At 39.5% G+C, this 18,884-nt stretch overlaps 1 protein-coding gene across 1 annotated transcript in view; it reads right to left on the bottom strand.

Moving 5' to 3' along the window:
• Nucleotides 1-201: 201 nt before the first annotated feature.
• Nucleotides 202-18,884, bottom strand: part of IL1RAPL1 (interleukin 1 receptor accessory protein like 1) — a 756,675-nt gene continuing 737,992 nt past the window's right edge. Inside the window, exons 9-10 of the mRNA XM_075538327.1 lie at nt 1,324-1,494; nt 202-920 (exon numbers count right to left, since the gene is read on the bottom strand). Coding sequence (XP_075394442.1) covers nt 202-920; nt 1,324-1,494 — 890 coding nt within the window. The remainder of the gene's footprint in view (nt 921-1,323; nt 1,495-18,884) is intronic.

Genomic DNA, 18,884 nt, shown 5'->3' with positions numbered 1-18,884 from the left:
GCAAAAAACATATATACAAGACCCTGTTTTTCCTCGTGTTCTAAAGATTGTAACGCATGTTCTCGTTTGTTTTGTTTGTTTGTTTGTTGTTGGTTGGTTGGTTGGTTTTTAACAGCAGCAGTCGAGGATTTAGTTCCAGGCACTGGACTGCGGACTTCACTCAAGTGCCAAGGGACGTGGTAGTTGTCCCTTGCTTTGCTGTCACCAAATCACACTGGATATACTGGTCTCCCTCGGCAGCAGGGGCAGGATGGCACTGTTTGTGTGGGCTTCATCTGGGTTCTGCTCCCTACTCGATTTGGTCTGCGGCCGCTGCCCATTGATGAGTGTCATGGGGATGTTGCAGTAGGTATGCTGATTTCCTATGGAGCTCAGAGGCAGGGTGCCGGTGGGAGGTACGTCGTATTCATAGCTTCGGTAGTAGTGTTTCTGACGCATTTGCGAATGGTACGTGTTATGAAAGGTGGAACGGAGGTCTGGATGGGCAGTAGCGAGAGCGGTGGAGGTGGCCGCGGCCATGGAAATGGCCGAGACAGTCTGCAGCTCTCCGAAGGGCCCTTGTTCGCTGACATCTAAAGCCTGCTCATGGGTAATGGGCTCTATCCGCTTAAAAGGCATTTCATACTGTAAACGTTTCCAGAACTTGGAGTTCAACTTGTTGCATTTTGGTCCGTGCCACTTAATCACCGTCAGGAGCTTGATGGTGTGCTTGAGGGCTTCCACCTCCTGGTAGTTCATAATTCCTCGGAGTTCACTGCATTCGATTAGGATCACTTTGATTTCTCCAGTCACAAGCATGTTGCGAAGCCTGGTCTCCAGTTCAAAGATACTCCAGCCTCTTCTAACTACGTAATTTGGGGTCATGACGATAATCAGCCGCTTGCTTTGATCTACACATCTTGCCACATCTTCAATATAGGCTACGAAAGAGAGAAAGCGTTGTCAAAATGAGTGAATTGAACACGTGGCCCTATTCGTTGGAATATTTTTGGTGAGTAATGTGTTGAGATGAATGGAGTTAATGAGGACTATGAACAGTGTTTGGGCCTTGCCTTTCACAATGTTAGAAATGTTGTCCCAAAATTTCAAATCGCTCACTTAGTTTCTGGGTCAAAGCTCATAAATTTAGCTACTGTGTAGACTGATGGTAGTAGTTCCTCAGAGGTATCAAAAATTAAATTTTGGATGAACACAAATTTTTTTCTTCTTTGAGAAACTAATAGAATTTTTCAAAAATAAAGAATCACAAATTAAAATTGTGTGATGACTACACACAAACACGCACAAGAATAGGCATCCTATCAAATGAAAATGTGAACTTACTTCCAGTTGGTATTAAATCTCTATCTGGTATAAACAGCTTATACCCATAATGCTTTTCAAGCATATCAGGTAGGATTTCCAGGGCAAAACGTTCTTCCTCCCCAGTCTCTTGATTCCACTGGTCGGGATCCACTTTGGTGTATGATAAATATGCATCATAGTCTTTGTTATCTGTCAAAAACAACACAGAGTTAAGGTGAAGTTACTACAAAAAAAACAAACAAAAAAACCCTCCAATAGTACACGAAAATATTCACTTTCTTTCATAAACTAGTCCAAATCCTCCATTTCTGGGAGACGAAACAAAGAAATCTTCCTTAATTTTCAGTAAGATTCAATAAGGCCAAATATCCTGGAAACTAATTAGTAGTATAAGGGACCACCATTGGATTTGGTGTGGTGAAGATAGTAGGTGAAAAATCAATGAAAGGAGCAACAAATTGTTAACTTCTAACATTTTTAATGCACAGATCATAGAGGCTCTTGATTGTGGATAAAAGCTACATGCATGGATGGTGTGCTCTGACTCTAAATAATCACAAATTCACTTACTCGCCCCTTTGGTCATATTTTTATCCTGTGGAAAGGACAGAGTGAAAAAATTCACCTGCTTTGATTGTGATAGAATGAGTTTTAGCTTATGTGCACTATGCTGGTTTTCCGTTGAGGAGAAAAGAAAGCCAAATTACAAGTAGTATTACTTTTTTTTATTATGAGCCAGTTCTCAGAAGATGACACAGAGAACATTATTCAATGGAATGATTCTAGAAAAATATATTACTTAACTGGTCACTTGTTTTATACCTAAAATATTGACAAATTCATTTTCATTATGATAATCTATCTGATCGAAAAATTAAAAAGAATTAACATTTAAAATTAGATTATAAATGAAAGAAATGAAGCGCTAAGATCAGATTCCATTCCCTAACCTTCTCCCCTTTTGCATGAGAACTCTTCAAATATTTGAAGGTTCTTCTGCATGATTTTCCTTGATCTGTTCTTTAAAACATGCCTAATGTCTCCTTTTTCCCCCCTAAGCAAAAGAAATTATCTAAGCCTCTTGAGTGTCTCTCAATTGCAGCATTCTCTTCAAACTATGATATCAGGATTTACAATCCCCTCAATCCTAAAGACTGGCAATATCATTAGCCTATCAGTGCCAATATCTTAAGCTCTGTATTTTTCTTTCTTGATGATCACACATGCACTACTCAATTTTGAGATCAAGTTCAATAGAAACACTGACAAGTTTCAGAATAAAAGAATTTTACATTTGGTGTGAAATTTAAAACCTTTAAGGAACAAAACGTCAAAGCTAGAGGGGCAGACTTGGTGCTTGATGCTTGCTCTACTTGGCTTTAGGACACTCCGTTTACCTTTAAGAGTACTAGAGTTCGGATCATGGTAGTTGGGGGGAGGAAGCATCCAGGATCTGGGGGAAAGCTGTGTTCTTCATCGGTACTACCTCACACCCTAATTAACCCATCTCCTCTCCTAAACCCCTCTATGAGGGGATCTCCATTGGCCGACCCTTGGGCCTTGGGTCTCCACTCTGCACTTCCCCCTTGATTTAATATGATATATATATACACATACATATATACATATACACATATATACACATACATACACACACTTATATCTTTTTTTTTTGCATGATTCCTTATACCTGGTCCCGAATTCTACCTTGCAGGGCTGGATAGGACAGAGGCTGTACACTGGTACATATGAGGGTTGGAGGTACAGGGAATCCAGGGTGGATGATACCTTCAGGACCAAGGGTGTGAGGGACGATGCTGGGAGAGTGGAGGGTGAGTGGGTTGGAAAGGGGGAACTGATTACAAGGATCCACATGTGACCTCTTCCCTGGGAGAGGGACAGCAGAGAAGGGGGGAAGGGAGACTCCGGATAGGGCAAGATATGACAAAATAACGAGGTATAAATTACCAAGGGCACATGAGGGAGGGGGGAAAGGGGAGGGAGGGGAAAAAAAAAAGAGGACCTGATGCAAGGGGCTTAAGTGGAAAGCAAATGCCTTGAGAATGATTGGGGCAGGGAATGTATGGATGTGCTTTATACAATTGATGTATGTATATGTATGGATTGTGGTAAGAGTTGTATGAGTCCCTAATAAAATGTAAAAGAAGAAAAGAGAAAAAAATGATTAGGGCAAAGACTGTACAGATGTGATTTATACAATTGATGTATGTATATGTATGAACTGTGAAAAGAATTGTATCAGCCCCAATAAATTGTTAAAATAAAAAAAAAAGAGTACTAGAGTTCACTTTCTGAGATACATGGTATGTGTTCATTGTAGTAGTCTGATAAGCCAAAGTTGTTTACACGTTGTTCTATGATTATAACTTGTCAGGGCAACTCGAGATTGTTTACTGAACCTGAAGTTAACACAGGTAAGAAGTCAACAATTCCATTATACTGGGTCTTTGAAAGTAAATCTTTAGCGGTAGGAAATTAAAAATAATAATCATAAAGCAATGCTGTGAATTAAACTGTGTCCCCCTGAAAAGCTATGCTGAAGTTTTAATTTTCAGTACCTGTGCATGCATTTTGAAATAGGGTCTTTCATGATATTATCAATTAATATGAGTTCATACTAGAGTAGGATCAATCCTAATCCAATATGAGTAGTGGTCTCATAAATTAAGAGAAAAGGTATAAAGACAGACAGTGAAGATGGACATATGACCATGAATTTATGCTGTAGCTTCAAGCTAATAATTGCCTGAAGCTATCAAGGGAGGCCTAGAGAAGAAACTGGGGATGGGAGATCTAATAAATAGAAGATCATTATAATAGCTTAGAAATGACTAGTGTCTGAACTGGGATTAAAAAACAAACAATCTTACTGCCATCAAGTTAATTCAGACTCAGTGGAGCCCTGGTGGCATAGTGGTTACATGTTGGGCTGCTAACTCCAAGGTCAGCAGTTAGAAACCACAAGCCACTTTGAAGAGAGAAAGATGAAGCTTTCTACTTGTAAAGAATTACATCTTTGGAAATCCACAGGGGCAGTTCTACTTTGTCCTAGGATAGGGAATTGAAAAGTGTATTATGAAAAAGAATACAAAGGCTCTTACTAGGGAATGGCTATGGAAACTATTGGTAAAAAATGAGGAATAAGTAGGACATTCATCTGAAGTTTTAGAGATCAAAGAAGTGTAAATGTTGTGTAATTTAAATTAAAATGCAAAAATGTAGGTGAAGTTGTAGCCTGAAGTGGAATGCTTGCTATGATCTAAGCATGGTAAGCATGAGATCAATGCTGAACATCCAAATTTAGAGCGTCAGGGGACTGGTGAGAGTGGGGACTGTTGTAGTTCAGGAGAAAGAGGGCAGAATTGGAATTATTCATTACAGTGACCTCTAAACAGAAATGATTGGTCATGTCACAGGAGAAAAGGTAAAAAGTAAGGGAAAGTAGGCTGGAAACAGTCCAAGAGAGGTGTCTATGGAAGATTTGGGAAAGCAGAAGAATATGGTGACTAAAAACCAAAACGAAATATTTTCATTATAAAAGGGATGGATTCCGCCTAGACTAATATTAACAGTAACCATGTTATTGTTGTTCATTTCCATGGAGTCAGTTCCAATTCATAGTGATGGTATGTATCAAAGTAGTACTGATCCAAAGCTGTTTTCAAGGCTCTGATCTTTGGAAAAAAGGCCACTGTCTTAAGAGAAGAGTTTCAGTGGGTTTGAACTGCTAATCTTTCTTCTGGTAGTAAAGTGCTTGGATGAATTTATAGCATTTAACTTAATTTTTACCAGATAAAAAGAAGTTGCTCACATGCAGATTTTCCTGGCCAAAAATGCGTCTACAAGGTCCTTTATGGGTATCTGCAGAAACATCCTTAAATCAATGGGGCTCTTGATTGATACCTAATTCCTCTCTCCCCCCAGACCACAACAGCACATTAATAGGCGAGGCAAAAAATTTACTACTAGAAGCAAGGCCCTGGTTTGAAAGCCATTAGACTGCAAACACAGTGCCTTGTATAATATAAATTTAGCAATGTTTTATGACTCAAAATCAGATAGATCCTAAGATTTCTTCCCTCTTTCCAATTGCCAGCTAAATTAAATGCTAATATTTGTTAGATTACTTTGCATATCTGTAAAAGTATATATGAATCAATCTTTGTGTGTATAAGTTCCATTTATTAGTGAAACTTTGACAAAGTGACACTTTTGTAACCATCGGAAAAGTATATTAATATCTTCAAGGGAGGATCTCTGGTTATTTATGTTCCACTTAGGTTGATACACAACAGAAATGTGGTCTATTTCACAATATAATTTTGGTCTCAAAATGTTTTTATCTGTACTTTAAGCCTTCAACTATAATTTTGTTTACTGTAAAGATGGAAGACTGGAGGTATACATAGTTGTAATTATTTTTTATAATCTCAAAGGTAGTCTTTAAGTTACTTTGTTCATGGATTTCCCACAAGAGATCCTGGCAGAGATGCTTTCTCAATGCAAAAGAAAATAAATAAAGGCAAAAATGCAATGAAGCCATCATCTTGTTATTTGACCCCCCCAAAAATAATCAGCAGATGTTTCTTCTTAAATTGACTTTGTCTTCTGTAGAAAATATTTTTGTAAGTAAGAATTTTAACCCTTGGAGCTTTAAGAAAAAACATAAGCATAAAAGGTCATTTAAAAATAATCGTGTTGAGGGAAGGGAAATAGGAAACTGTTCATCAGGAATTTAACAAAAGTGCTTGGAAATTTGATAAATAAATATATCCTTTTCTTTGGGGGTAGGGTGGTAGCCACATGTGCTCTGAGAGAACTGAGAAGTCAAAGATCCATGGTATCATTAGAAAAACATAGATTCTAATAAAATGTATGTTGGTGATGCTTTACAAGATGGACACGGTACCTATGTTGTATTGGGTTAGGAAAGAGATTTACTGACAGTTCGAGGTTGACAGGTCTTCAGAAAATTTTAACCTTTAAATACTTATTGAATAGTTGTCAGATTTTATAGGCAACTGGCTCTTTATTTATGTTTTTCTCAAATATTTGTAAGTCAAATAAATGAAAATGACTACTGACAGAGACCATCATTCTGGGAATGAGACTACAGGGCTCAAGAATGAATTGTGCATGTCATTTGAAAAGGTGATTTTGTGTGTTTGTGTGTGGCATGGTAGCACACATTACTGTGATAGTTCAAAACTGTATAGATATAATTTTTAAAAAGTAAATATTTTCAAAAAGTAACATTTTACCCTTTGTGATTCAGAAATGCTTCTATAATTGTTCTCAAATATACAAGATGAATTTTAAAGTGAAAATTAAGCATAGAAAAACTATACCTCTTTGAATAAATAGGCATTAGGTACATGATCCTAATATTTTCATGCTTTGAAGATTAAATATCATTGATTATCACAAAATTAGATGGATTTATTTCCCTTCTACACTGACAAGCTCTGGGAATAAAATCTAGCTACTTGTGTTTTACACATCAACATATTTACAATATTGTTTTTAATAAAAAACATTTTATGTGTTGGGTTAAGTTTTATAGAACAGGTATGCTTTCCATTTAATAATTCATATACCTTTCTTTCATCTCATTCATTGTAATCCTCATGATATAACACCATATATCCCACCTCCTCCCTGTGTTTTCTGTTTTCATTTTTTCTTTTTACTACCCTCCTGCATTTTGTTCTTGGGCAATTGCTTCCTATTTGATCTCAAATGATTCTTTATTCCAAGGAATTTGTGCTTCCCTTGTATTATTGTTCCCCTTATGTACCTGTCTATTATTTCACTGAAAATTAAGCCATGAGGGTGATTTCATTTCCAGAAGGAAGTGAAGGATAAATAATGTCCATAACCTTGAGCTTCTACTAGTTTCTGACCAGTAATATTGTTCTGTTTTAGGATTTTGTACTTAGTTTCATATTTTCCTATTACTAATGTACTTCCTTTCAAAATAGCTGGTAGCGGTAATTGAAAACAAAGTTATCAATGCTAATCTAACAATCAGAGAAGTAGTGGTGGTAGTAGTAGTAGAAGAAGAAGAAGAAGAAGAAGAAGAAGAAGAAGAAGAAGAAGAAGAAGAAGAAGAAGAAGAAGGAAGCCTAAGAATGGTGTGAAACACCATCAAGAGTGCTGGCATGTAGCTGACTGAAATTTCTGAAGAGAAAGATTAAAAACAACAACAAAAAAAAGACTATTGAAGAGTTGTAAGAAAACTTCCCTACTAGGATGAAAATGGGAACATGTGCATTCAAGAAGCTGGATGAAATCTGAATAAGATAGACTTAAAGAGGAAAACACGAATATATATCATAAAAAATTACTACCACAATGAAAGGCAAGGATGGAATCCTGAACGCAGCTTGTGAAAACAAGAAGTTAATTACAAAGAAGGTTCAATAAGACTAAACTCTGATTACTTGGCAAAAATCATGGAGATGAGAAGATAACATACATAAACCCCAGAAAGAAAACTAAAATAGCCAATCAAGAATTATATAACAGCAAAATTGCCCCTCACTCACCATGATGAAATTAGCATATTCCCAGATAAATATAATTAGAGGATTTTGTAAAAACCAGGCCAATCATATAAGAAATACTAAAGGAAGCCTTCAGACAGAGAACCAACAGCAGCACACAACTTGAATTTAACATGAATAACAACACTAAACATAAGTCATTCCAGATAGAGCTGTAACCAAAATAAAACAAACCTACAAGACTGAAAATAAAGAACCATGGTTATTAATTTGTCAAGAAAAACAATTATAATGTGAACAGAAGGAATAGGATAGCTACAGAACTTCAAAGTGGAGAGGAAAATAAGTTGATTTGAAGGCAAAACAGACTGGTTCAAACGAGAAAAAATTAATATATTCCAGAGTAAGCTCAAAGAAAGTTAATAAATGTTCTCATCAAAATAAAGAGGAAAACCATGAGAATGTGCAAATACTAAAACAACAGCACTGAAAAATATGACCAGAAAACTAACACAATAAACTCAGGACAGAAAAGTATGTGGACCAAAGAGATCAACATTACAAACAAAAACTAAAAATAGCAAAATGATAGCAATAAAATAATACCTATCAATAATTTTATTGAATGCAAATGTACCAAGTGTACAATCAAGAGAATATAGAATAACGGATAAGACAACAAGATCCATTAATGCACTGTCTACAAAAAATACACCTTAGATATAATGAAAAATATAGGCTAAAAATCAAAAGATGGAGGAAAATATTGCGCTAATAGCAACTATTAAGTCTCAGGTGTAATATACCAAGTCATTGCATATTCAGTCATCTCATCTACCTGTGTAATATGAGCAGTGAAAAGAGAATCCCAGAAAGTGATTTAATACACCATGCATTTGAAGTAGGGTGTTGATGAGTATTGAAACTCACTAGAAGTACAAACAAATCTATCTTGGAAGAAGTACAGTCAAGATGAAGGCTATGGAAGTGAAGTAGATAATGAGACTTCATTTTATATACTTCAGATATGTTATCAGAAGGGACCAATCCCTAGAAAAGGACATCATGCATGCTAAAGGGTAAGTGAAAAAGAGGAAGTTGCTCAACAAGATGGACTGGCACAGCGGCTGCAACAATGAGCTCAAATATAGTAATGGGTGTGAGGATGGCATAAGACCTGGCAGTGTTTTGTCTTATTGTACATAGCATTGATAAGAGTTGGAACCAACTGGACGGCACCTCAGTATAACAATAAAAATTATGATAACAAAGAAAAAAGCAGGAGTGGCAATATTACCTTTTTTACATTTTATTAGGGACTCATACAACTCTTATCACAATCCATACATATACATACATCAATTGTATAAAGCACATCCGTACATTCTTTGCCCTAGTCATTTTCAAGGCATTTGCTCTCCACTCAAGCCCTTTGATTCAGGTCCTCTTTTTTTCCCCTCACTCCCCGCTCCCCCCTCGCTCATGAGCCCTTGATAATTTATAGATTGTTATTTTGTCATATCTTGCCCTATCCGGCGTCTCCCTTCACCCCCTTCTCTGTTGTCCGTCCATCCCCCAGGGAGGAGGTCACATGTAATCCTTGTAATCAGTTCCCCCTTTCCAACGCACTCACCCTGTACTCTCCAAGTATTGCCCCTCACACCCCAGGTCCTGAAGGGATCATCCACCCTGGATTCCCTGTACCTCCAGCTCCTATATGCAACAGTGTACAACCTCTGCTCTATCCAGATTTACAAGGTAGAATTTGGATCATGGTAGTTGGGGCGAGGAAGCATCCAGGATCTGGGGGAGAGCTGTATTCTTCATCGGTTCTACATCGCACCCTGACTGACTCATCTCCTCCCCTAAACCCTCTGTCAGGGGATCTCCAGTGGCAGACAAATAGGGGTTGGGTCGCCACTCTGTACTTCCCCCTTCATTTTCTATGGTATATATATATATTGGATGGTATATATATATATATATATATATATATATATATATATATATATGATGATGCCTTATACCTGGTCCCTTAGGCACCTCATGATCGCACACGCTGGTGTGCTTCTTCCATGTGGGATTTTAATAAAAAACTTAAGAGATAAGAAAAGATATTATAGAACAATCAAAGGGTTGATTAAATGGAAAGGCATAATCAAAACAAACATCCATGCATGCAGTGAAAGAACCTTAAAGCACATAACTCAAACTCTAATAAAATTGAAGAGAGAAATAAGCTACTCTACAAAAATAGGAGATTTTAATATACCACTTTTGATGAACAACAAAACAAGAAATTCAAACCAGACACAAAAGAACTAAACAACATAATCAGCTAATTTGACTTCACACATATATGCAGAAGACTCCAACAACAACAGCATATGGTACATTACTCTCAAGCATCTGTAGAACATTCTCCAGAACAGACAACATGGTAGTCCACAGAGCAAACCTCAATAAAATTCAAAACATAACAAATAGCTACAAAGCATATTTCAGATTACAATGCTATAAAACTAGACATTGACAACAATAAGATCAAGGAAAAGGGCCTAATATATGGAAACAAGCTTAAAAACTACTGGTTAGCAGAAGAAATAAAACAAATAAAATTTAAATATCGTTGGAATCAAGAAAATGAAAACACAACATACCAAAATCACACCATAGCAAAACCTTTGGGACGCAGAAAACTTGCTCACAGGGCAATGTACAACAAATGCACATATCAAAAATGAAGACAGAACAAAATCCACACCTTAACTTAAGGTGCCCAAAATGTTTTAAAAGAGCAGCATAATCAGTCTACTGCCACAATAAGAAATCTTAAATATTAGCGCATAAATAAATACAATAGGAAACATAAAAACAATAGAAAAATCAGTAAGAAAAGGACTTGGATTTTGGAAATGACCAATTAACATCAACAAACCACTGGCAAATCTAATGAAAGAAAATCAAATAGCACCCATCAGAAATGAAATGGCCGATGTGAAAACAGATCCAACAGAAATTAAAAAATCAACAGAATGCTATGAATAACTGTACTCCAAGAAATTGGAAAACTCAGAAGAACTGTACAAATTTCGAGAAACCCCAATCTACCTAACTAACATACTGAAGTTGTAAAACGGGACAGATTAATAATTAAAAATACATTTACTAGGTCATTTAAAAACCCTTAAGAAACAAAAGTCTTTGTCCAGACAACATGCATGGTAAATTCTACCAAACATCTGAGACTGTAACTCTTCGTGGTAATAGAAAGCTTCATCTTTCTCTTGTGGAGCAGCTATTGGTTTCAAACTGTCGACCTTTCTGTGTATAACCCTGCCACCAGGGCTTATACCCAAGTACTCTAGTTCATCTAAGTGAACAAAACTTTAAACCTGTGTCTATAAATTATTCCCTAATGAAAATTTATGCAGTCCTGCAAGGATATCTCAAAACGAAACTAACTGCCATCAAGTTGATTCCAACTCATAGTGACCTGTAAGACTGAGTAGAACTGCTCCATAGGGTTTCAGAGACTGCAAGTCTTTACCGGAGCATAAAGCCTCATCTTTTCCCACTGAGTGGCCGGTGGTTTTAAACTGATGACCTTCTGGTTAGCAGCTCACATCTCAAACCACTATGTCACGAGAGCCCGTTTACTGATATCTAGAAATATAATAATCATGAAGTGGGTTCCCTCTATTGTCAGGCTGTCTGTAGCTTGGTAAGCATGTTTTCTTTTAAATTATTTATCTCTTTTATTAATTTGGACTATCAGTTCTAAAATCTAGACATCTCTTGAAACATTTTGGAAGTAGAAAGCATTGTATTGTCTTAATGATTTTGTCTTTAAACATTCCTGACACAGAAATGAGTAAATGAGCTAAGGCATAATGAATATTTAGCACACTACTTAGAAAGAAGTAGTAAAAATGTTCATATTGACTTGGAATGTCCCTTCAAATACATGACCACAAGAAACCAGTAGGACTGAAGAAATTGCCAGATTTTGCTAAATACTACTACTTTTTTCTTTTAAAAATGCTGAGGGTTATGTGATAACAGATGATAGAATTCTCATTTCAGCTACATCTCCTCCTCCATATGACCTTTTTTAAACGACAGAATGGTGGACAACATAGGATGGTAGGGAATGGATGGCTATGTAAGCAAGTTCCATTCCTGGAAGTCAAGGGTATGCATTTGCAGATTTATGTGGCAACGAGGAGGGAGGTTCCTGAGGATGCAATGCAGTAGGAGATTGACTGGAGTTGGATGCCTAATATTCTAGTGAATAAGAGTACACTGTTGTGGTGTGATGCTATCAAGTCCATTCAAATTCATAATAACCCTACAGGACAGAATAGAGCTGAACCATAGGGTCTCTAAAGCTGTAATTTTTACAGAAGCAGACTGCTAGGTCTTTCTCAATGACGTGGCTGTTGGGTTCCATCTGCTGCCCTTTTGGTTCAGAGCCAAGAGCATAATCATGGAATTAAGCAGGAAAACAGATTAGTGAACCTTGTTAGGAATTGAACTCTGTGTCTCTTAAGATGTGCAACATTCCTGCTAAGCGCAGTCAATGCACAGAGATGGTTGTAGGGCTGGCCCCAACACAAGACATGATGCCCCTTCACTGATCCACAGCACAGAAGAAACAGTGCCAGAACTGTACCCAGTTTGGTCACCACACACACACTGGGGCAAAACATTAAGGAAGAACAACAGAGCAGCAAGGGGAGGAAATCAATGAAGTCCCTGAGGAATCCTCAAAATAGACTTCAGATTCGATGGGTAAGGCTTGGTACCTCACCAGACCTGATTGGAGAACATTCATAAGAGTCAGCAGAGAGATCTGGACCTTTTTAGAGACCTTCCCCCCACCCCTTTCTCATGTCTATCTATATAAGATGGAATAAGCAATCCCAGGAGAATACAACAGGACTGAAGGGTCTGGCTGGACATGGGAGAGGAGGAGGTAGGGAAAAGGGAGTGGGGAGCCAACAATCTCAGGAAAAAGGGAATAACAAGAGATCTGAAATCCATGTAAAGGAGGCCATAGAATGCTTGGTGGGGTTTGATCAAGCGCCATGTAGCCCAGAGGAATTACGAAGCCAAATGAATGTCAAAATGATAGTGGGAAAAGCGGAAAGTAAAAGAAAATAGAGGAAAGAACCAGGAGGCAAAATACAATTATAGATGTATAAATATAGGTATGTACATATGTAAATATATTGATATATAATGATAGGAATATAGATTTTTGTATGTATATTAAAATGTTAAGTATTAAGGTAGTAGATGAACTAACATACTCCCTTAACAAAGAACACTTTTTCTAATAACCGGACATTCTGTGATGCTTACCTTCCCAACATGATTGGTGATGGATAAAAAGGGTGTATAAGCAAATGTAGTGATGAAAGCTGATAGTATCTGGTTATTAGAAGGAAAAGGCTTGTCAACATCATAGTCAATGGAGAAAAGACAAGAACAATACCACTGAAAAAGGGTACAAGACAAGGATGCCCCCTGACCCCTCTTCTATTCAATATCGTTTTGGAGGTTCTGGCTAACAACATAAGACAGCGGAAGGACATCAAAGGGATCCAGCTGGGAGAGGAGGAGGTGAAACTATCGTTATTTGCAGATGACATGATCCTATACATTGAAGACCCCCAAAACTCCACAGTTGGAATACTTACAGCAATAGAGGAATACGGAAGGGTAGCAGGATACAAGATCAATAAACAGAAGTCGGTAGGGTTTCTATACACATCGGACAGGGCCATGGAAGAGGCGATTAAGAGGGAAGTACCCTTCACAGTAGCCAAGAACAAACTGAAATACCTAGGAATATACTTAACAAAAAATACTAAAGACCTTTATAAGCATAATTATAAAACCCTATTACAGGAAACCAAAAGTGACCTTCACAAATGGATGACCCTCCCCTGCTCATGGTTAGGTAGGCTGAACATAGTAAAGATGACAGTTCTTCCTAAAGCACTCTACAAGTTCAATGCTATACCAATCCAATTACCATCAACCTTCTTCAAAGAATTGGAAAAACTGACCACCAACTTCATATGGAGAGGGAAGAAACCCAGAATTAGCAGAGAACTCCTCAAGAAGAAGGACACAATTGGAGGACTCGCCCTACCTGATTTTAATGCCTACTACATAGCTACAGTGGTCAAAACAACATGGTACTGGCACAATGATAGACACTCAGACCAGTGGAAAAGAATAGAAAGCCCAGGAGTAAAATCATCAGCATATAGACAACTGATCTTCGACAAGGGTCCCAAAAACGTCAAGTGGGAAGCAGATGCCCTCTTTAATAAGTGGTGCTGGAAACAATGGATATCCACATGTAGAAAGTTGAAACAAGACGTCTACCTCACCCCATGCACAAGAATACACTCAAGGTGGATCACAGATCTAGAAGTCAAACCCCAAACCATCAGGACCATTAAGGAGGGAATCGGGACTAATCTCAGAGCACTGGCCCAGGGAGCACATAGGCTCACTGCAACAGGGAAGGGGACACACACAGGTGATCTGGAAATCGACAAATGGGATCTAATAAGAATAAAACACCTGTGCACCTCGAAAGACTTTGCCAAGAGGGTGACAAGGCAACCCACAGACTGGGAGAAGATTTTTAGTAATGACACGTCAGACAAAGGGCTCATTACTAAAATCTACAACACCATCATGACCTGCAAAAAGAGGAAAACAGTTAACCCCCTAAGGAAGTGGGCAAAAGAAATGAGAAGAACTTTCACTAGAGAGGAGATCAATATGGCCAATAAATATATGAGAAAGTGCTTGAAGTCCCTTGCCATAAGAGAAATGCAAATCAAAACAACCATGAGATACCACCTAACACCCCTGAGGCTAGCCCAGATCAGTAAATCAGAGAGCAACAAGTGTTGGAGGGGCTGTGGTGAAATAGGAACCCTCCTCCACTGCTGGTGGTCGTGCAGATTTGTACAGACACTGTGGAAAGCAATCTGGCGATACCTAAAGAAAATGGAAATTGATCTACCTTACGACCCAGCCATCCCTCTACTGGGCATATACCCGGTTGAAGCAGCAAATAAAACACGACCAGTCATATGCGCTCCAATGTTTATTGCGGCACAATTCACAATAGCAAAGACTTGGAAACAGCCTAAGTTTCCATCGATAGACGAGTGGATTAGCAAACTTTGGCACATACACACAATGGAGTATTATGCAGCACTAAAAAGCACCGATGAGCACATGAAACACGTTATTTCATGGGAAGAGCTGGAAGGAATTATGTTAAGCGAGGTAAGCCAGACCCAAAGGGACAGGTACAACATGAGTCCCCTGAGGTAAGTACAATCAGCATGACAGAAATGGGGCATTAATCCACCCAAGGGGAGGGTATGGTTTATATCTCCACAGGGAAAGTGGGACCAGACTTCAACCCAGTGTCGCAAGGTGTGAATGCAATATCCCGGCGTGGAGGACGGAACCGGTGGAGAGGTCTGGGAGGCTGGCCCCAGCACCATAAATTAAGTGGATTCCTGCCCCTCCCCCGAAAAGAACTTGTTCCAAAGGACGACATTGACCCTGCAGCTATGGGAGATGGACATATTTGATCAGAGCACACGGGAGCAGATGAAGGGGCAGGAGGAGAGAGTGGAGCACAGCCTGGCCCACCAGGCCGTGATGATGATGTTCCTGAGTAGAGCAGCCAGTCCACAGAGAGAACAACATGGCTGGCCCTACTATGAGACATGATGCCCCTCAGTGACTAAGGGCGATACAGGGGACAGCACCGGAGACACAGTGTGGGAATTGCACCTGACCTGATCCCACCACACCGAGGCAAAGCACTGGGGGAGTGCAGCGGAACAGCAAGGGAATGGAGTGGCAAGGTCCCCAGGGAATGCTGAAAGTGGACTTTGGGGCCAGGGCGTGGTGCCCCAACAGACTGGACTGGAAAACGCTCCTAAGGGCCAGCAAAGATCCCTGAACTAACTACAAGCTTTTCTCTTGTGAACTGTTTTGTTCTGTTCTTTTTCAGTGGTTTGTTTTGGTTGTTTTGTTGTCTGGTTGTATACTGTTGCTTTGTGTTCCTCTGTCTAGTTTTCGTGCATGTTAGTGACTCCACAGGTCTGTCTGAATAGGACAGGCTGGATGAACTATCTGGATGAAAAACAACGGGACCGACAGTTCCGGGGGGACTTGGGGTGGGGGGTAGGGGGGGGTAAGGAAGTGGTGTTAACAAACCCAGGGACAAGGGAAAAACATGGGACCCCAAAGGGTAGAGAAGGGGGAGTGGCAGGCCTGGTGGGAAATGATCAAGGGTAAGGTTGCTTAGAGAAGAGGTATACTCTAGCCCAGGTGGCGATGAAGCATGGTAGTAGGGCAGGAGGAAGGTCAAGGGAGATGGAGGAAAGAGCTAGGAGTCAAAGGGCATTCATGGAGGTCTAGACAAAGACATGTACATGCAAATATATATAGGAGGTTGGGGAAATAGATCTTTGTGTCGATATTTATAGGTCAAGTATTAAGGTGGCAGAAGGACCTTGGGCCTCTACTCAAACACTCCCTCTATGCATGAATACCTTCTTTTATTAAATTGGAACTCTATGATGCTCACTCTCCCGACACAACGGCTGGAGCCAAAGTGGGTGAACAAGTAAATGTGGTGAAGAAAGCTGATGGTGCCCGGCTATCAAAAGAGATAGTGACTGGGGTCTTAAAGGCTTGAAGATAAACAAGCGGCCATATAGCTCAGAAGCAACAAAGTCCACATGGAAGAACACACCAGCCTGTGTGATCGAGTGGTCCCAAAGGGATCAGTTACCAGGCATCAAAGAACAAAAAATCATATCATTGACTGCACACCTCCATGATAGGATCGCTGAAGACAAATGGGTGCACAAGCAAATGTGGTGAAGAAAGCTGATGGTGCCCGGCTATCAAAAGAGATAGTGTCTGGGGTCTTAAAGGCTTGAAGGTGAACAAGCGGCCATCTCGCTCAGAAACAAATAAGCCCACATGGAAGAAGCACACCGGCCAGTGTGATCACGAGGTGCCCAAGGGACCAGGTATAAGGCATCATGCAAAAAAAAAAAAGATATAAGTGTGTGTATGTATGTGTATTTATTTGTATATGTATATATGTATGTGTATATATATATATATTATATTAAATGAAGGGGGAAGTGCAGAGTGGAGACCCAAGGCCCAAGTGTCGGCCAATGGAGATCCCCTCATAGAGGGGCTTAGGAGAGGAGATGGGTTAATTAGGGTGTGAGGTAGTATCGATGAAGAACACAGCTTTCCCCCAGATCCTGGATGCTTCCTCCCCCCAACTACCATGATCCGAATTCTACCTTGCAGGGCTGGATAGGACAGAGGCTGTACACTGGTACATATGAGGGTTGGAGATACAGGGAATCCAGGGTGGATGATACCTCCAGGACCAAGGGCGTGAGGGACGATGCTGGGAGAGTGGAGGGTGAGTGGGTTGGAAAGGGGGAACTGATTACAAGGAGCCACATGTGACCTCTTCCCTGGGAGAGGGACAGCAGAGAAGGGGGGAAGGGAGACCCCGAATAGGGCAAGATATGACAAAATAACGAGGTATAAATTACCAAGGGCATATGAGGGAGGGGGGAAAAGGGAGGGAGGGGGGGAAAAAAAAGAGGACCTGACGCAAGGGGCTTAAGTGGAGAGCAAATGCCTTGAGAATGATTGGGACAGGGAATGTATGGGTGTGCTTTATACAATTGATGTATGTATATGTATGGATTGTGGTAAGAGGTGTTGGAGTCCCTAAAAAAATGTAAAAGAAGAAAAGAGAAAAAAATGATTAGGGCAAAGACTGTACAGATGTGCTTTATACAATTGATATATGTATGAACTGTGAAAAGAATTGTATCAGCCCCAATAAATTGTTAAAAACAAACAAAAAAAATAATAATAAAATGAACCCATTAAAGCAAAAAAAAAAAAAAAAGAAGGAAAAGGCTTGAAGTGAAACAAGCAGCCATCTAGCAGGGAAGAAAACAAAGTCCACATGGAGGAAGCATACCAGCCTGTGTGATCATGGGTGTAGACAGAATCATGTAACAGGCATCAGAAGCCCACCCCCCCCAAAAAAAAGTTACATAGCTGCGAACAAGAGGGACCATATTGGAGACGCAAAATCCATCTGTGGACAATTGGACATCCCCTCACAGAAGGGCCACAAGGAAGGAACAAGTTAGCCGGGGTGCAGTACAGTACCGATGAAATACACACCATTCCTCTAGTTTCTGTAACGTTTTCTCCCTCCCACTATTATGACCCCAGTCCTGCCTTTCAGTTCTGGCTAGACCAGAGCATGTACACTGGTACAGATAAGAGTTCTCTACACATGGAATCCAGCACAGTCGAACCCCTCAAGAACAATAATGGGAGTAGCAATACCATAAGTGTAGGGGGAAGGTGGGGGAAAAAGGGGATAAAGGAGAAATGGATTGCAATAATCGACATATAAACCCACACCCTGGTGGGGGGCACAAATAACACACACTTGGGTGAAGGGAGACAGAGAATGGTGTAATATATGAAAATACCAATTTTTAATTTATCAAGGGATGATGAAGGTGAGAGGGTGGGGCGGGAGGGGAAAGAGAGTAGCTGATACCAAGGAATCAATTGGAAAGAAAATGTTTTGAAAATGATCATGGCAATATTTGTTCAAATGCACCTTAGCATTTCTTCTCCCGAAGTTTGTTCTAAGTTTTTAAATATTTTCTGCTTTCTTTTGATTGAGGTTTTTTGACATTTTATTTTGTTATATATTTTTTTGGCTTTATATTTTTTTGGGGGGGGCAGGTTTTTAAATTTGAAATTCAGGATAGGAAAGTCTATAGGGACTGTAACTGGATTAACAGTTTCTTAGGGGTAAGGCTGGAAAGTTTGGAGGAAAATGGGGAGCCAATAATAATGAGCACAAGAAAGAAGAAAATGTTCTAAAGTTAAGTGTGCATAAGTTGCTGTTGGTTGAAAGTGACT

Source organism: Tenrec ecaudatus, chromosome X, assembly GCF_050624435.1.
Source record: "Tenrec ecaudatus isolate mTenEca1 chromosome X, mTenEca1.hap1, whole genome shotgun sequence".
Lineage (NCBI taxonomy): Eukaryota > Metazoa > Chordata > Mammalia > Afrosoricida > Tenrecidae > Tenrec > Tenrec ecaudatus.
This window is presented reverse-complemented; position numbering and strand designations above follow the sequence as displayed.